General features: G+C 40.6%; 2 protein-coding genes and 1 long non-coding RNA gene across 3 annotated transcripts in view; 1 reads left to right on the plus strand and 2 right to left on the minus strand.

Annotated features, from left to right (window-relative positions):
- LOC138965698 (uncharacterized) overlaps positions 1 to 18,061 on the minus strand; it is a 268,534-nt gene that overhangs the window by 79,622 nt on the left and 170,851 nt on the right. The window lies entirely within an intron of this gene.
- The window catches only part of LOC138963626 (multiple epidermal growth factor-like domains protein 6), a 50,344-nt gene that overhangs the window by 11,653 nt on the left and 20,630 nt on the right, over positions 1 to 18,061 (plus strand). Inside the window, exons 3-11 of the mRNA XM_070335473.1 lie at positions 137 to 271; positions 814 to 915; positions 1,630 to 1,764; positions 2,576 to 2,719; positions 5,272 to 5,406; positions 5,631 to 5,765; positions 7,360 to 7,491; positions 7,725 to 7,862; positions 8,517 to 8,654. Coding sequence (XP_070191574.1) covers positions 137 to 271; positions 814 to 915; positions 1,630 to 1,764; positions 2,576 to 2,719; positions 5,272 to 5,406; positions 5,631 to 5,765; positions 7,360 to 7,491; positions 7,725 to 7,862; positions 8,517 to 8,654 — 1,194 coding nt within the window. The remainder of the gene's footprint in view (positions 1 to 136; positions 272 to 813; positions 916 to 1,629; positions 1,765 to 2,575; positions 2,720 to 5,271; positions 5,407 to 5,630; positions 5,766 to 7,359; positions 7,492 to 7,724; positions 7,863 to 8,516; positions 8,655 to 18,061) is intronic.
- On the minus strand, positions 14,117 to 16,469 carry LOC138965719 (uncharacterized). Its single transcript, XR_011455493.1, has 3 exons — positions 16,204 to 16,469; positions 15,703 to 15,851; positions 14,117 to 14,648 (listed from the first exon to the last, which is right to left on the minus strand). It is a non-coding gene; the product is annotated as an uncharacterized lncRNA (long non-coding RNA).

Genomic DNA, 18,061 nt, shown 5'->3' on the forward strand with positions numbered 1-18,061 from the left:
TGATGAATCAATATAAATCTATAAGCTATGAAAATGAGGAGATTGAAACTTGGCATTTGAATACATAAAAAGAGCTGTTGTAGATTTTACGAATAGATCAATATTTAGTTGTTGAGCAGCTTTACCTTTGTCACAGGTTGTGCTGATGGTCGTCATGGTGACAAGTGTGACAAACAGTGCACTTCAAGCGGTTGTCTGCGGTGTAGACAATACACTGGGCGGTGTGAAGCTTGCAAAGCTAACCTCAACCTTGACCCTCCGTCTTGTACAGGTAGAATCAAAAACAGTGGTGCCTTGTCTGAGATACTTGTGAGTGTTCGTCGTGTGGTGTGTGTGAGTGTGTGTGTGTGTGTGTGTGTGTGTGTGTGTGTGTGTGTGTGTGTATGTGTGTGTGTGTGTGTGTGTGTGTGTGTGTGTGTGTATATTCGTTGTGTGGTGTGTGTGTGTATCCGTTGTGTGGTGTGGTGTGTGTGTGTGTGTGTGTGTGTGTGTGTGTGTGTGTGTGTGTCTCTGTGATTGTCGATGTGTGCGCGCGTGTGTGTGTGTGTGTGCGTGTGTGTGCGTGCGTATTTACATGTGTATGTGTGTGCGTGCGTATTAGCATGTGTATGTATGTGCGTTTGTGTGTGTGTGTGTGTGTGTGTGTGTCTGTCTGTCTGTCTGTCTGTCTGTCTGTCTGCGTACCGTTTTAATGTGATGTTATGCGATCTGGATTTATACATATGCTTTCATGAAAATATAGTAGTATTCCTTAAAACCATGTCACTGGGTGTTATTTTCTGTAACTCTTCCTGACTGTGTCCACACTGACAGATTGTGCCGATGGCTTCTCCAAGCACAACACCAACACGTGCACAAGGTGCAGCCAGTACTGCAAAGGCAACTGTGATAAGGTCTCTGGTGCCTGCGACAACGGTAAGTTTATGTAACTTACTATCCTACTCTAGATACGGTAGTTACCAATAAGATGTTTAGATAAGTTCGTATTCTTGATACTGACTTTGTCATCAACCTTATCTGACCCCCCCCCCCCCCTTCCCCTCCCCCTCCCCCATAAAAAAAGTAAATTTTAAGGGGCTTATTGTCCGTCAGGTCTTAATTGCCTATATTGAACATGAATTGGTTTATACGATTCGAGTTTTACGCCCTCACGGCTTTTTGATGTTTGCGTGTTTAGGTGGTATCAGCCATCTGCACTTATGGTAGAATGACCAAGATCTTTAACGTGCCATTGTGGTGACACGGGGGTGGGACATGGATACCGTCTCTGGGTCTGCACATGAAGTTGACCCGTGTCCGTCCCGGCCCGGATTCGAACCAGCGACCTCTCGATCACAAGTACAGTGCTCTACCACCTGAGCTACCCGGGCCCCCTCCCCCATCCCCACCCCTTGCTCTTTTAAATAAAAAGAGATGCGCAACACTGCTATACTTTACCTGACACAAATGTGTCAGATTGAGTAGAGCTATGTCTGCAAATGAAGAGAGGTTAGCTGTGATGAATCCCTGTGTATGTAGGATAGGAACATGAGAAGATTGAATACATGACATTCAAATGTAAAATGAGTAGTTGTAGAAAAGACGAAGAGTCCGGCATTTAGTTGTCGAGCACCTTTACCTTTGTCACAGGTTGTGTTGATGGTCGACATGGAGCCTGGTGCAACACTCCGTGCACCCCAAGCGGTTGTCTGCGGTGTGAACAAAACACTGGGCAGTGTGAAACTTGCAAAGCTAACTTCAACCTTGTCTCTCCATCTTGTACAGGTACAGTTGAACATGTCTATAACGGCCACTCCAGAGACTGATCAAAGTGGTCGTTATAAACAGGTGGTTACTATAGAAAGGTGGATTATTTAGAAGAAAACCGCACCTTAGATCCGTGTGAGTGGTCGTTTTGGGCAGGTGGCCACTTTTGAAAGATGGTCACAATGGCAGGTGTGATTGTATTTTCCTTTCACGCTATCTGTTGTTGTTGTGCTGGCCATACAAAGAAGACCAAAAGAATGTGTCTGGCGTTGGGATTCCACGAAACGCCTACAATAATAGTTGTATAGCCATCGGAAAACTGCAGTCCTTTTAGCAGAGCTGTTAAACTCGTTATCACGTAGGGGGAACGTTAATGCCTTAATCTGCCGAAAAGACACTGCATGAATCTTAGGGACACTTCTGTTGATGCAATTTATAGATAAAATACATATGCACATGATTTTGGACACATCGTACGATTTATTACCTTATGTACATCGATTGTGCATTGGATTTTCTTTCTTTGTTACAAGAACAGTCGGAGTCCGACAAAAACTCATATGTAGGTGGCTGGCCGAGACTATGAAAAGAGTGCATGTCTGCGGGCGTTCAATGGTAAACAAATAAAGTGAAGTTCGAACTAAAATTGATTGATGCATAATTGTCATTTGTATTGTAGACCAAAATATGACATGTTAAACAGATCTCGACAGTCATTGTTCACCTCTAAAGCTAACGCGGTTTTGAAGCAACACTGACTGTCTGGATCTGTATAAAATGCCACGCTTTGGTCAAATATACACAATACTGTATATATTGTTTTCCACAGAATGCCAGGCTGGCTCGTACAGGCGGTTTGCATATGACCAAGGCTGCACGCGCTGCACATGCTACAACAACACGTCGTGTGACAAGAGTACAGGTCACTGTAGCAGGTGCCCACCGGGTTACACAGGCAATACGTGTCAAACGCGTAAGTATGTTAGGCCAAACAAAAACAAATCTGTTTACGGTAACATAGGCAAAAATAAATAGGGTCGGTAGGTCGGGATTATTTTATGTATTTATTTTTTCCCAAAAAACATATTTTTCAGTTATTTTGCCAAAAAACAAAGACTTTTTTTTTTCTTTTTTTTTTCTTTCCCAAATGCCAAAATCTAGGGTCGCGCGAAAAAATAGGGTCGGTCGGGATACCGTTAACAGACAATTTTTTTATTTGTGTTGCCTTAGTCTATATTCCGCATTATTCACATGGAAAACCCTGGTGTATGGTAAGTGGAATGGAATTGTGCATAAACGCTTGTCGCCATACGGCGTCTTGCAATTTGTCAAAAAAAGGATTGATTTTTAAAACGGTAATGTTGTATTTTTGTGTGGATGTTTTTGTTTTTCAGTGTTGTTGTCGTTTTTACATTTAGTCAAAACTTGACTAAATGTTTTAACATAGAGCGGGAATCGAGACGAGGGTCGTGGTGTATGTATGTGTGTGTGTGTGTGTGTGTGTGTGTGTGTGTGTGCGTGTTATCTGTGTGTGTGTGTGTGTGTGTGTGTTTGTTTGTTTGCTTAACGCCCAGCCGACCACGAAGGGCCATATCAGGGCGGTGCTGCTTTGACATATAACGTGCGCCAAACACAAAACAGAAGTCGCAACACAGGCTCCATGTCTCACCCAGTCACATTATTCTGACACCGGACCAACCAGTCCTAGCACTAACCCCATAATGCCAGACGCCAGGCGGAGCAGCCACTAGATTGCCAATTTTAAAGTCTTTGGTATGACCCGGCCGGGGTTCGAACCCACGACCTCCCGATCACGGGGCGGACGCCTTACCACTAGGCCAACCGTGCCGGTGTGTGTGTGTGTGTGTGTGTGTGTGTGTGTGTGTGTGTGTGTGTGTGTGTGTGTGTGTCTGTGTGTGTGTTTGTGTGTGTAGAGCGATTCAGAGTAAACTACTTGACCGATCTTTATGACATTTTACATGAGAGTTCCTGGGCATGACATCCCCAGACGGTTTTTTTTCATATTTTGGATACATGTCTATGATGACGTCATATCCGGCTTTTTGTAAAAGTTGAGGCAGCATTGTCACACCCTCATTTTTCAATCAAATTGATTGAAATTTTGGCCAAGCAATCTTCGACAAAGGCCGGACTTTGGTATTGCATTTCAGCTTGGAGGCTTAAAAATTAATGAATGACTTTGGTCATTAAAAATCTGAAAATTGTAATTAAAATTATTTTTTGTTATAAAACGATCCAAAAACACGTTTATCTTCTTTTTCATAATTTTCTGATTCCAAAAACATATGAATATGTTACATTCCGATGCAAAACAAGCTCTGAAAATTAAAAATATAAAAATTATGATTGAAATTAGATTTCCGAAATCGATTTAAAAACAATTTCATCTTAGTCCTTGTCGGTTCCTGATTAAAAAAACCATATAGATATGATATGTTTGGATTAAAAACACGCTCAGAAAATTAAAACGAAGTGAGGTACAGAAAAGCGTGCTATGCAGCACAGCGCAACCACTACCGCGCTAAACAGGCTCGTCAATTTCACTGCCTTTTGCACGAGCGGCGGACTACGGTCATTGTGAAAAAATGCAGTGCGTTCAGTTTCATTCTGTGAGTTCCACAGCTTGACCATATGTAGTAATTTCGCCTTACGCGACTTGTTTAATTTTGTTTTTATTCATTTGCTCTGTGTCTTTTAATCGTTAAACATGAACGGCAAGTACACATACAGCATGACACACAATATGAAGGGTTAGTTCATTCCGAAGTCAAACACATTGGTAATTGACTAAGCCAAAAATACCACCACCACCCCTCCAATAAACAAACAAACAAACTAACAACAACAACAACAACAACAACGACAACAACAACAACAACGAAAAAAACAGCCTGTTTGAGGTTGGTATTTGGCCATGTTGAAGGTTGTCTTTGTCCATAGTAAACGCCGCAATCGGATAATTATGTGGTATTTGAACATTTACAACTGGCGGCGATACATCAACATCATGACATTCTCACAATTCAATGCCTAACTGTTGTAGGTAACTGTGGTTGGCTTTAAGCAAGGTGTTTTCGTGATGATAATGATATGAATAATGATTGCGTATATGTTGCAAAACACATTATTCGCGCTTTACAATTACACGGAAATAAGAGTAATAGCTACATCATAATTGTTATCATCAGCATCATCATCAGTATCAGCAACAGCAGCATCAGCAACTGCAGCATCGCTAATCAGCATCACTATCTTCAACATTATAACCACTGTTTTTTGTTCACGTCAAAAGCGGCTACAGTTCTTGAATAGCATTGTGCTAGCGACATTAAGTTCAAAGTAAAAGCATGCAGGTTTCAGTAAAATTGTGGTTATAGCTTTTTTTGTGAGGCTTTAGAAAAAAAGGCAAATTAAACACAGATAGTTCTTGTAAGCCTATCATAGCTTGTTGGTGGTTAGTGGCAAACAGACGCAGTACAACGTCATTGTATGTTTTGTGAACAGGATGCACTTATCCGAAATATGGTCAGGAGTGCTCACAGAGCTGTGGACAATGTAGGTGGAATAACGCCTGCAACTACGTGGACGGACACTGTATAAACTGCCAAGTCGGGTTGCAGCCGCCTTTGTGTAAAGAAGGTATGTAAAGAAGTAAAGTGATTTGGCGCGATCCTGTCTAAATAGAGTGATGTTTATTATAAACACATGTATGCACATATTCGGCGATATAAATGTTAGATTCCGCTATGTTTAGTTTCAGTCTTTTTTCGCTCTGATTCACTTTGCACGACTTCTTTTTCTTTTGTCTTGTTCCTGTGTGGGCATGGGTACACTTTTTGTTTAACATGTTGCCTGATGTGCAGAATGCTCGAATGGCACGTATGGCAATGACTGCAAAAACACATGTGGCCAGTGTAAGGACAACGCAGCGTGTAACAACATCAACGGACAGTGTGCTCTCTGTGAACCGGGATGGAAGACACCTACCTGTCAAACACGTAAGATACTTGTAGTTAAGCCTAAACATGTACCGCACTACCTCAGACTCCGTTTAGGACACGGTTGATGGATAACTTGGCTTTAAGAAGTCTAAGGGACATACATACTATTATTCTTCTTTCACTCACGTATTAAGTGCTTTTGACCTGTTCGGCGACAAATATGAAATATAGGCTTCTTACCCAACATCAGTCACTGATACAAACAAAAAGGCAATGACATCTATCAGTATTAATGTTACGTTTCTAATCGAAAGGAAATAGCGATTGTGCCGTATGACGGTCCCCATACAATGCTTGTTACGGCCCGCGCAAATTTAAAACGTAAAATTAATGCTGAAAGAAGCGGTATGTTTTCATTGTAATGTTGTTGTTTTTTAGATACAACTGTTAGGATTGCTTCGAAAATGCTCTGTAGCTCTACCTTTTACATACATGAATGCGAATAGGGGAACATCTTCTGAAGGCAAACTTATTTGTATCATAGTCAAGTAATTCTTCAGAGCTGGGGTAGGCGGTTGGTCCTGCAGACGCCTTTAGGAATTTAAACTTGCATTTGCATTATAGTGAATGAGTGTAAATGTCACTACTTGCAGAAACGGGTCAGACAAAGCAAAAGCAAATATGAGAGCACCATCAATGCTTTACAGTCTGAAAAGGTGTCCAAAACACAATCTTCAAATTGTGGTTAATGGAAAATTACAAACACTGATGTCAGAATATTTCTGGAGTGTTGTGGTATCATGTTCATTTGAAACAAATGTTCAGCTCGAAAGCGCTTTGAGACAAAACATTTTAAACATGCCTTTAAAACCATGGTCCTTGTTTTCATAGACTCTTTGAAGTATATATATGTGTCGTAACAAATTCACATAATTCCAAATTCGCGGATTCGGCAACATTTGTATCCATTTTGCAAAATCATAATAATTAAGCCAAAACGTTATGGAGGCGTCTAAAACTTACCCATTTCGCGAAATCTCCAGCCAATTTAGTTTTGTTTCAGTTTTCAAATGCCTTGGGTACCACCACACGCAGAGGGCTAGATGCTAAAGTGGATACATATAGCAGTTATCAAAGGTGTTATGGCAAACGTGTATCTGTTTGTGCGGTTTCGAAGTTATGATTAGCACAGAACTTATAAACCATAGTTGGGAGCTAAAGCAATGCACACGCTATGTTTTGGTGACACAAACAGCTACGTAGTGGCTGCCCATTTTGCCAAATAGGCTAACATTAATTTACCCAAATCTGCAAAGTATGCAATTGCGTAATTTCGGCACAAAATATGGGTAATATAGATAAAGAACAACACTGCTTACAAACTAGTTCACGTGTAAGGGCGTTTTAGTTACTGTTTGTGTATTGGTTTAACGGAGAAAAAACCGTCGTACGAAGAAGAAGAAGAACGGAGAAAAAAACACCCAATCAACAACACACATCCCAATAAAATGTATGTGTTTATTCAAAGACAGCGCCTGCACATGTATACATTTCTGAGTTAAAGTACACCAAAGAAAAAAGTTGAGATCAAAGTCAAAACGAATACATTTGTGACAACAATAAAAAGCCTGACATGTGTTCCTTGTGACAGCTTGCGGTGATGGCTGGTACGGAGACAACTGCACGGCGCGGTGTGGAACGTGTGATGGAGGTGTTGCGTGTAACAAGTCCACCGGCCACTGTCCTTGTCCCGCCGGGAAGCAGCCACCCTTATGTGACACGGGTACGTTGAAGTGTTGTTGACCATATAGTTCTACGCGGAGTCGCAAAGCTGCTGATAATTCAACATCAAACGTAATACATCAGATGGTGTAGTGTTTTTGTATATATGTGTTTTGTTTGTTTCATTTTTACAAGTCAAAATCGTGATTTTCTTTCTTTTCTTCATGCAAATGATATTTTGTAGAAGAAGAATTGATATGAGAGAACCGTTTTAAACACTTTGTGTGTGTTTAGACTGCAAGGACAACAAATACGGTAAGGACTGCCTTGCAAGCTGCGGTCAGTGCCAATGGGAACAACCGTGTGATACCGTGACTGGGGAGTGTCCCGCTGACTGCCTACCTGGTTGGAATGGAACGAGATGTGATGAAAGTAAGTTCAGTTGTTCCTCTAATATTCCTCAAATATGTATCGGATTAACTGCATTGGACAGCTGATTTGTAAAACTTAGACAGGTAGACACATACCCCCCCTCCCCCTCCCCCTTCCGCCATACACATACTCACACACATACACAGACAGACAGACAAACACACACACACACACACACTCACACACACGCACATACACACACACATACACACACACGCACGCACGCACGCACACACGTACACACACACACACACACACACACACACACACACGCACACACACATACTTGTACTAGTGACAGCACCAATTACACTAGCCACGGCTCAAGCTTTGCACTGTATACGTAATGAAATAAATGTACGGTACTATCAAACAATAAAATGATCTCAAAACAATTATGTCATATTTTGTTAACGTGTCGAAGAGTAGCCCACATCAAAATGAGTTATTCGTCGTTTTTACAGCTTTTAGCTGGTCAGCAGCGTGCTTCACCTCGCTTTACTGTCCCCCAAAAAAAGAAAAAGAAAAAGAAAAGGCTCTTACACTGCCAACCCGCTTTAAATTCCTTGCAGAGTTATTTCCAGAAATATTCTATCCATTGCCAAGTCGCATTAGCACAATTTCGTGTGTTTATTAGTCTCTGTCGTGTTTCAGACTGCAAGAACGGGACTTTTGGAGAGCGGTGTAACAAGACATGCGGTCACTGTGAGGTCAACACCACGTGTCATCATGTGGATGGTCACTGTCTGGCGAACTGTGCTTCAGGATTCACTGGACCCTCCTGTTTGCAGGGTACATGATTAACTGCCCAACATCACTAGCATCAGATAAACGAATGGACGGGGTTGTCCCTCTCAACATTATAATGAGAGACTTGATAGTTAAATCTGCAAGTGTGTTATGACTTTCACTTGTTTCAAACTTGTTTTGTTTGTTTGCTTGCTTTGTTTGTTCGGTTCATTCCGGGAAGCGAAATTATTTTTCACACGTCAGTTGCGGGCTTTCAATCCCGAAGGCTGGTTCCGAGTAACTACGAACGTAATCGGAAGTTCCGATGTTTACCAAGTCAAAGAGCCGAGTCGAACACTATCCTTGCGTCATCCAGGGAGATACTGTACAGATCTCTGCGTCATCTTTGACTTTGCAAGCAGCTTCGGAGATTTCAAAACAACGTTTTTGCCCCAAAACAGATTGTGGGCTCTTTTTTTTTCCTCCTCAAGTTATTTTGGACGTTGAGCGTGGTTTGTCAGACCTATAGCGTTTCGGTTTTTAGTCAAGTTACAAAATGGCAGTCCAAGGCAAGGAGCGAAGGTGATCAATTCGGAAAGAATCTCCAATGATGTTTGCTAATGCGAGAGAATTGGGACGGGCGAACCATTGCATATTAACCAGAGGTAAGTTTCCATGTTTCGTTTTATACTTAGAGTGGGTCTTTGCGAGTATGTGTTGCAACATGTGTCACTCCGCTCACTGTCACTCAACTCACTGACAGTCACTGAGTGTCAGTCTCTTGACAACAACATTGGATGCATACATACCTGTACGTGTATGTATGTATCCTTGCCGTACGTCAGGTACGAAGATAGTTGCCCTGTACAGGGATTTCCTCATTAATGTGGAGAAGAAGAAGAGTACCACTGCCACGTTTTTGCAACCTCTTTTTGACCCAATTCGAGATGCATGAGTCATAATATTTTAAAAATCCTTTTTTTTAAGATTGAATCCAACTTCCAAGACAGTGAATAAAAATTCAAAGCTAGTGCTGGTCAAATGTTTTAATGCTAGAATTAAAAATGGATAACCTTCTCGGAATATAAAAAAAATTGCAAGCAGGTTCAAGTTGGAGGCTAGTTCAAGAATCAAATTGCTGACTTACCCAGGCTGGCTGGTTACAGTGCGTTTCTTTGAAAGGCAATCAATGGTTCTACTGCTCTGCTAGTACTCACCATTTTGAAAGTGATGTTCCCATGATTGGTACTTCATCTATTATTTTATTGCAGGTCTCCTCTCAGCTGAAAAAGTCAACCGATTGCTGCATGGCCAGCGACGAATCAGGTAAAAGGTTTTATTATACATGTACAACTGTCAGTGTCAGTGTTATGACATACAGTGTGTTTTTTCCTTCCCCTCTCTCTCATTCTCAAGTTCTGGTCAGAATAACTCATGTGGAGGTGTGCGTGTGTGACTGTGAGCAAGACTGTGAGAGAGTGGTGTTTTTTTTTATAATTCAGGTTCAGGGATAATAATAAAATAATGAACACCTACTGACTTAGACTCCAAACCGCAAGCTCTTAGCCTTATTTCACCAGTATGGTGATCATTTCCTCCCGTATTGGAACCATTACTAATATACTAGAAGCTCATGACTTTCAGTGTGTATGTTTGATTAAAAAAAAATGCATTGCAGTAAACACTCTCACTGTCAGAATATAATTATCTCAATGAAACTGTGTGTCAAGTTCTATTATTATTTTCCTTTTTTGAGTATGTATAACATGTATATTATGCATGTGTGTAGAGCACAGAGAGCGTAAAACTTTAAAAGGAAAATAATAATAGAACTTGACACACATGATTCCTGTGATAATGTAGGACAGTGGCATTGATATCTTTCTAGAATAATATGTCGTTTTACATTCAGTGAAATTTTGACTGAATTAGTGAACTGAATGTATTCAAATATGGTGACAGACATGTATACAATGTAGACAAGTTAAAGTTGTGTGTGTACATCACTACATGTTCTGTAGCTTACAAGTTACATTGAAAACAGCCTTGAGTCTTTGGGGTTCCAACAAAAATCAGACGCAGTAGGGGGGGGGGAGTCGGGGGATTTTATTTGAACTTGTCTACCAGGCAAAAAGAATGTTTAAGCTCTTGGCATTTATGTGGGTTTAGTGTGTGTATGTGTGTCAGTTACAAACAGTACACAACTTATTCCTTTATACTCATACTTAGACTTGTTCTTGTCGTTGTGTTTAAGATCCGTTCCTTTCTCATTCATTTGTCAGTAGTGACTGAAGATGACGAAGACCTGGCCAGTGAATGTGGATGAAAAGCAGTGCTATCCAAGTCCAGCTATGATCGATGGGGAAACTACAGCATCAGCCGCAGAGGATCACCGGACAAAAAGAACTGTTTCCCAGTATTGTAAATGTCCTCTCAGTATTGGTTGTATTGAGCATTACAACTTGTTGCTATTGTACATTTTTGTCAATGTTTTAAAGGCCCGCTACGCCTCACAGGGCCGGACTAGGCTAAGAGGAGGGGTGGGGGGGGGGGGGTTGCCAGTGGTGGTCCAGGGGGATGTTCCCCTTGGCGGGGTCAAGGGGCAGAGCCCCTATATTGTGGGGGTCAGGGGACGAAGCCCCCTGAAGCTGATGGGTAGGTCATATTCTGAGATAGGAAAATGGTCGCTCCTTGCATGAAACGGCATAAAATAAACAATCATAAAAAATGTTTTAAATAAGTGAGGTACATGTTTAGGCTAGGGGGGGGGGGGTTGCACAACTCCCATAACACCCCCCCCCCCCCCCCGGTAGTCCGGCCCTGCCTCATTTAAAAAGTTGTCCTATCGTTATGAACTGAGCGCTGTCATTGTCCCATAAGAACTCCATTCCTTTGGGCGGTGCAATATATTATTCTATATTTTTCTCTCAAGATACACATTTTCAAAAAGAGACCGAGCGCTGAACTGAAGTTGTGCAGTGCGGATCTTGCGTTTTTGGGAATTCCAAACCGTTTGTGATATGAGCTGTTTGGGTACACCTGTCTGCAGCACATTCAAGTTAGGAGTACGGGAGACAACTCCAACTGACCATAAGTCTTGCGTCTGCTTTTGTTTTCAGTTCAAGACATTTTGACGAAGCGCATTGAATTATGCCACCGAAATAAAACTAAGGCCTGTTCACTTACAAAAAGTGCTGGGTCAAAGTTCAGTAAATCTTACATTTTATTAAAGGTACTGAACTTGTCAAATCCAGGTGCACAGAGCCCCTGGGGCTTTTAGTCATACCTCAGGCAGCTATTCGTTAGAAGAACTACCAAGTTTCATTGACTTGCACCTAAAGAGTCAAGAACTGCAATTTTTTTTACGAATTAATTTCGTACTCAGACCCGGCTGGTCTTGACCTATTTTTGGATCTAAATTTAGATCAGGTAGATCACCACATCATGCACAAAAAGACACGTCACTAGCAAACTATGTCAGACGTCATCATGAGTTTGTGTAAAACAAAATGGATGCCGGAATCACTCAGTTGAATCGAACTCCGACCAAACACCACGTAATAACTAGGTTAATTTATGCACTCGCGTGAACAAGAAACTGTCGAGCTTCACAGATGTCGTCGTTGGGTAGTTTTGGGTTTGTTTTACTACCATAGGAGGATTTTTGAACTGTAAATGCACTCAGCTGCAACAAAAACGAAGGCTGTGAGCTGCACTGTGCCTTTAAGGAAATGTGCGGCAGTAAAATTGAATTCGGAAAATACATGGAATAACCTGGTTTTCTGCATAAAAATAAATAAAACAATTGTGAATACTTCTTCTGCGTTCGTGGGCTGAAACTCACATGTACACTCGTGTTTTTGCACGAGTGGATTTTTACGTGTATGATCCTTTTAGGCAGCCCCGTCGCGATATAACCTTCGTGGTTGAAAACGACGTTAAACACCAAATAAAGAAAGAAAGAAAGAATTTAGGCAGCCATACGCCGCTTTCGGAGAATTGTGAATACTGATCGACGTAGAGTGCCGTTGGAAACAGTCGTTACATTGGATTTCTAGGAAACTGTTTAACAGCGACATCATACATCAGAAATTCCTAATATTTGGCACAAAGATACACATGTATCAATCTACAATCATATAGAACGATTTTTGACAACAGACTACAGTTGAATTTTGATATCTTTTGTCATGAGGATGAACGAATTTCTTACTGCATAGTCATTACAATAATTAATTTAAATTCAACTGTAGTTTTTAACAAAAAAACACGTTCTTTATGATTGTAGATATAATACATGTGTATCCTTAAATATTATGAATTTCTGATGTATGATGTTGCTGTAAAACTGTTTTCTAGAAATCCCATATGGCGCTGTTAATGCTAGATTCCATAGCAACAGCAGTCTATATCCATCCACAATGTTTTCATTCATTTTAATAAGTCACTTCAAGAATTAACCAGAAAACCAAGTTATTCCTTGACTATTCTTCAAGTTTAAAGGCACAATGCAGCTCACAGACTTAGTTTTGCGTTTTTGTTGCAGCTGAGTGCATTTACAGTTCAAAAATCCTCCTATGGTAGTAAAACAAACCCAAAACTACCCAACGACGACATCTGTGAAGCTCGACAGTTTCTTGTTCACGCGAGTGCATAAATTAACCTAGTTATTACGTGGTGTTTGGTCTGAGTTCGATTCAAATGAGTGATTCCGGCATCCATTTTGTTTTACACAAACTCATGATGATGTCTGACATAGTTTGCAGTGACGTGTCTTTTTGTGCATGATGTGGTGATCTACCTGATCTAAATTTAGATCCAAAATAGGTCAAGACCAGCCAGGACAGAGTCCGAAATTAATTCGTAAAAAAATCGCAGTTCTTGACTCTTTGGGTGCAAGTCAATGAAACTTGGTAGTTCTTCTAACGGATAGCTGCCTGAGGTATGACTAAAAGCCCCAGGGGATCCATGCACCTGGATTTGACAAGTTCAGTACCTTTAAGTTTGGTAATTTTACTGCCGCACATTGCCTTAAGTCATAAATAAAGGGTTCCAGTAACATACCATTCTTCTTTATTGATTATGAACTTTGGAAGGTTAGATTTTGGAATCAGTTTATTTTAAATATTTCCTTGATGTGTTGTAATAAGATCAACCGTCTGCTTGGACATATACTAAAGATCCACTACCTGGCTGCTGTCTGCGGAAAATCGATTAATTCATAGACAAATATGCCTTACAGGGAAGCAGCTAGCCAGTTGACTGTAGGTGTGTTTGTGTAGAGGTGTTCTTATTGCATGTTCAAGCCAGGACAGATGGTGACCTGAAACATTTACACATTATGTATGCAGGACTGCTACTTTAAGCTTAGGTGCAAGTGTGATGATATAATTATTTGTTTGACTGATTATGGGCATTAAAATAAAACTGCAAAAAGAATACTTACACTTGAGATCTGATTTTGTGCGTGTCTGTGTGTGTGTGCGTGGGCCATTTGACATACTTGCAGAAGAAACCAACAGAGGTAACTGATAAACTGCATTTATTAACACAAAGAGGTAAACAAAGTGAGTTCACACATTTCACAAAAGTAAGAAAAGGCAGTCTCACATGTGTGATAGTCTAGGAATACCAATGCATTCACAATATTTAGTACTCACATGAATGGCCCAAGAAAACTATAGGCTGAGAATGCAAGTTCTAATTTGGCACATTTGTACATGTAGCTGCATCCACTAGACATATATCCATCTTACAATAAAAAAAACTAGTGGTTAGGACATGGGCCTGAAAATCTCAAGGTCCTAGGTTCGAATCTCTGCAGAGGCATTTACTTTTCCCCCTTAGTTAAAATAAAAATGCTCAATCGAGAGAGAGCAACCGTAAAGTTACCAGCGTAAAAGTAAAGTGTTGAATGCAGCTGTAAAGGTCATGCCAGCAGTGTGGGTCAGTTCTGGTAGCTCTGTCAGCACAGAATGGACTGAATCTGATCATCATCCTCAGCAAAGCCAGGCACTCTGCAAGCTGCCTGCACATCATATCTCGGCACCTCACTTCCTGGAAAATAAAGAAAATGTATTACTGAGCACATTCAGACTTTGCTGTGCGCTGATGGGGATATGTTTTTGGTATTGAGAAGAGGGTGTGTGGTGGGGGTGCCGGAAGGTAGGTAGGTAGGAAGAAATACATGTACTTGTTCTTCACACAATCAGTGGGATGGAGAATGGTGTGGGTGATACTGACAGTGAGTGAGTGACAACTATTAACTAAACTGTAAACATTGTTCTGTAATATTACAGGTGCCATCATTCCTTCCTGTGAAAACCATTTATTTATATACTTTCATCATTAAAATGAATCTGTCATTAAAATTAAAAAGACTTCCTCACAAGAACCTTTCTAACGACATGATATCTTGTTATGTTGCTGATGTGAGCGGTTTTTCTGGAATGTGATGGAAATTTACTATTTTTTTAATTGACAGCATGAGCCCTCATCCCACACACATTCCCTATTTAGCGTTGACACCTTACAGTTTTGTTGAGAAATGTGATGTGAAGTCATTCAGAAAATTCTAACACTGCGCAGGGGCAGTCAGGGTGTTGATACGATTTACTATATCATATAACTCTTATTCCATGTAAAAAATAAAAAATAACTATAAAAAAAAACTGGCCAGATCAAATTGTGAGCCAAGGAAAGGACTGACTGTATTTAAAATAATTCTAGTAATGAGTAAATCTTTCATTCTAGCTATTTCATGTTTTACTTTCTTGCATCACAATAGTTCAAATCAATGTTCATACAAACAGCATAATGCACTTTATGAGTATAGGGTTGCAACAAACTTTAAGATGGGAAGGAGAGAGAAAATAAAGATATTTGTACCATTATGTATACAAAGTACATCATACCAATTAGTGAATTACCATGCACAGTATTACTATGCATCTTCAAATGTATGAATAATTTCATCTACAAAGTACTTGTAATAATGTAAATGTAATACAATTTACAAAGAACAAAAGACTGCTGAATGATCTACATCAGTACACACTACATGCATGTTTACAGACTACCATCACCAATACCTTATAAATGTGTAACTTACTCTTCAGGGGTAGTCTGTAATGTAAAGCACCACGCCAAGTCATCCTGATACCTCTCCAGTACATGTATCCATGTTTAAAGGTAAACTGTTGGAACTGAAAGACAGGAGCTGTATGAATGATGCACATCACCTCTGGTTTCTCGGGAGACCTGAAAAAAACCATAACAATATTAACATAACTATTACATGTCTTGAAAATGAAATAAGTACTATTTCAACTTCACTAATTCAGTAATTGTTTTGTTTATTCTTTTACAACCATAGTTCATACACTGATACAGCAACATTTGATTCTGTGCATATAGATTAAAGATCAAGCATTTTGTAAACTTGAGTAAAAAAAATAAGAACACAACAAGCACACACTCTGCCACGGTGACTCACAGTCACACCCAGTTACTCAGTAACACACATGACATACACAACAGATGAATCTTGCTCAGTTCTACAAAGGCCACGTTTGCAATGGTCATGTCTTGGATTTTAAAAACAAAAACTTACCTGCTGGTTGATCCAAACCGATGATTGACAATCAGTGAGAGGAAAATGTCCGAGGCTGAGGATACTGCCTGTGGTGGGAGGGCGTTCCATTCGCCAATGGTGCGAGGAAAGAAAGACTGCTGTCTGTATGATGTTCTGCAGGCTGGGAGTTTATGAGCCTCAGCATGGATTGAGCGAGTGCTGAGTGCATTCTTTTCGCTCTATCCTATTAATTCACACATTGACCCTGCAGCAGTGACGATCATTATGGGGGCGAGGACGCCCCCATTCTATACGGATAGTTTAGAGGTTGACCATGGGCAGCGCCATTTTGTTGTGAAATACGTCATCAGTTTGTGTACACAGGAAGTTGTGACATCCGTCACCCAATGGGAGGGGTGAAGGCAACATTGTTCATCTGTAGAAAGTTGTGAAATCCGTCACCCTATGGGAGGGGTGACGTCAAAATTGGTCATCACAGAGTTTGTGTAACACAGGAAGTTGTGAAATACGTCACCCTATGGGAGGGGTGACGTCAAAATTGTTCAACAAAAACATGATATGTCGCATTGTGCAGGGTCAACTGCAACAAACTCAAACCGAGCCATTCATACCTAGCTGTATTTGAGAGACTTATATACCCGACATTTTTATTTCTTATTTTTAGCACAGGTGTAGGAAAAATCATGAACCAAAATGTTATTTATTTTCTAATTTAACATTTTTTTTACAAATATGACCATGGTCTTTTAAACATACAGTGACATTAAACATTGTTATGTTAAAAAAAAAAAATAAAAAAATAAAGCTTTTGTGCACAAATCAGAAAATACATTGTACATTTTACCTACAGGCCAAACAGTGTCTGTTGGCGGCAGAGGGCCCAGCAAGTTGCTATTTTTAGATCGATTAAAAGTTGTCAAGAACAGGCGCTTACATTTGGATGTGTCCACTGATAGTAGGTTTGGTTGTGATCAATCAGAATGATGTAGGAATAAAAATGTATGACAGTTTGGTATGATGACATGTAATTCAAATATGCTGAAATGTAATATTATACATGATATAATATTATTATGGCTGTTGCCATGACCATGAACCCCAAGAAAGGTTTAATGTTATGTAAAATCAAAATACCAAAATCAAGCACCTACTAATCTGGTCTACGGTGCGGCTTGGACCAAAAAAGGATGGACACGCAACTCGCTCAGCCAGTCAGCGCTGCGAGACTTACAGCGGCCAACTTCGCCGCGGCGCGCTCATTGGCTAAGTATTGAACTTGCGTCAAGGCCGATGCGCGTAGATTCCCAGAATGTTTACTTTCGGTTAGATTCTTCGACAGCATTCGCAGAGGTGACTGCCGTATTGTGTACCGCAGTCAGAAGTAATTTATTACTTTTGGGAGTTTAGTAACGTGATATCAGTTTTCAATTGTTCGTTCACTTATATTGCTTTCAGATTTAACACACAAGAAACAGTAGCACGGTTTTCGTTGCGAAAATGTGCATTGGCAGTGCTACGCGATCGAATTGTGTATTATGTACACGCGGTGTTCTTCTCAGGAAAAGACCGAAGCGACATGTGACGTCAGTCGTTCAGCCCGCGAGCGGTGGGATGGGGGGGTTCACATGGTTTGTTTGTTTCAGAACCACACCCATATACACACATTTCACATGTAAACCATTTGTCCGCCCCCTGTCGATATTTATCGACTAAGTTCCTTGTTTCTAGATTGCAATCGGCAAAGTTCGTAGCTCGGATTGCACTCATTCCAGCGCTACCGTGTACTGGGTCAGCGAGACACGAACGACAACTCAAATCGATAAGCATCCGAACACATCGGAACTTCCGTTTACGTTCGTAGCTACTCGGAAATAGC

The sequence above is a fragment of the Littorina saxatilis genome, linkage group LG4, assembly GCF_037325665.1.
Source record: "Littorina saxatilis isolate snail1 linkage group LG4, US_GU_Lsax_2.0, whole genome shotgun sequence".
Classification (NCBI taxonomy): domain Eukaryota; kingdom Metazoa; phylum Mollusca; class Gastropoda; order Littorinimorpha; family Littorinidae; genus Littorina; species Littorina saxatilis.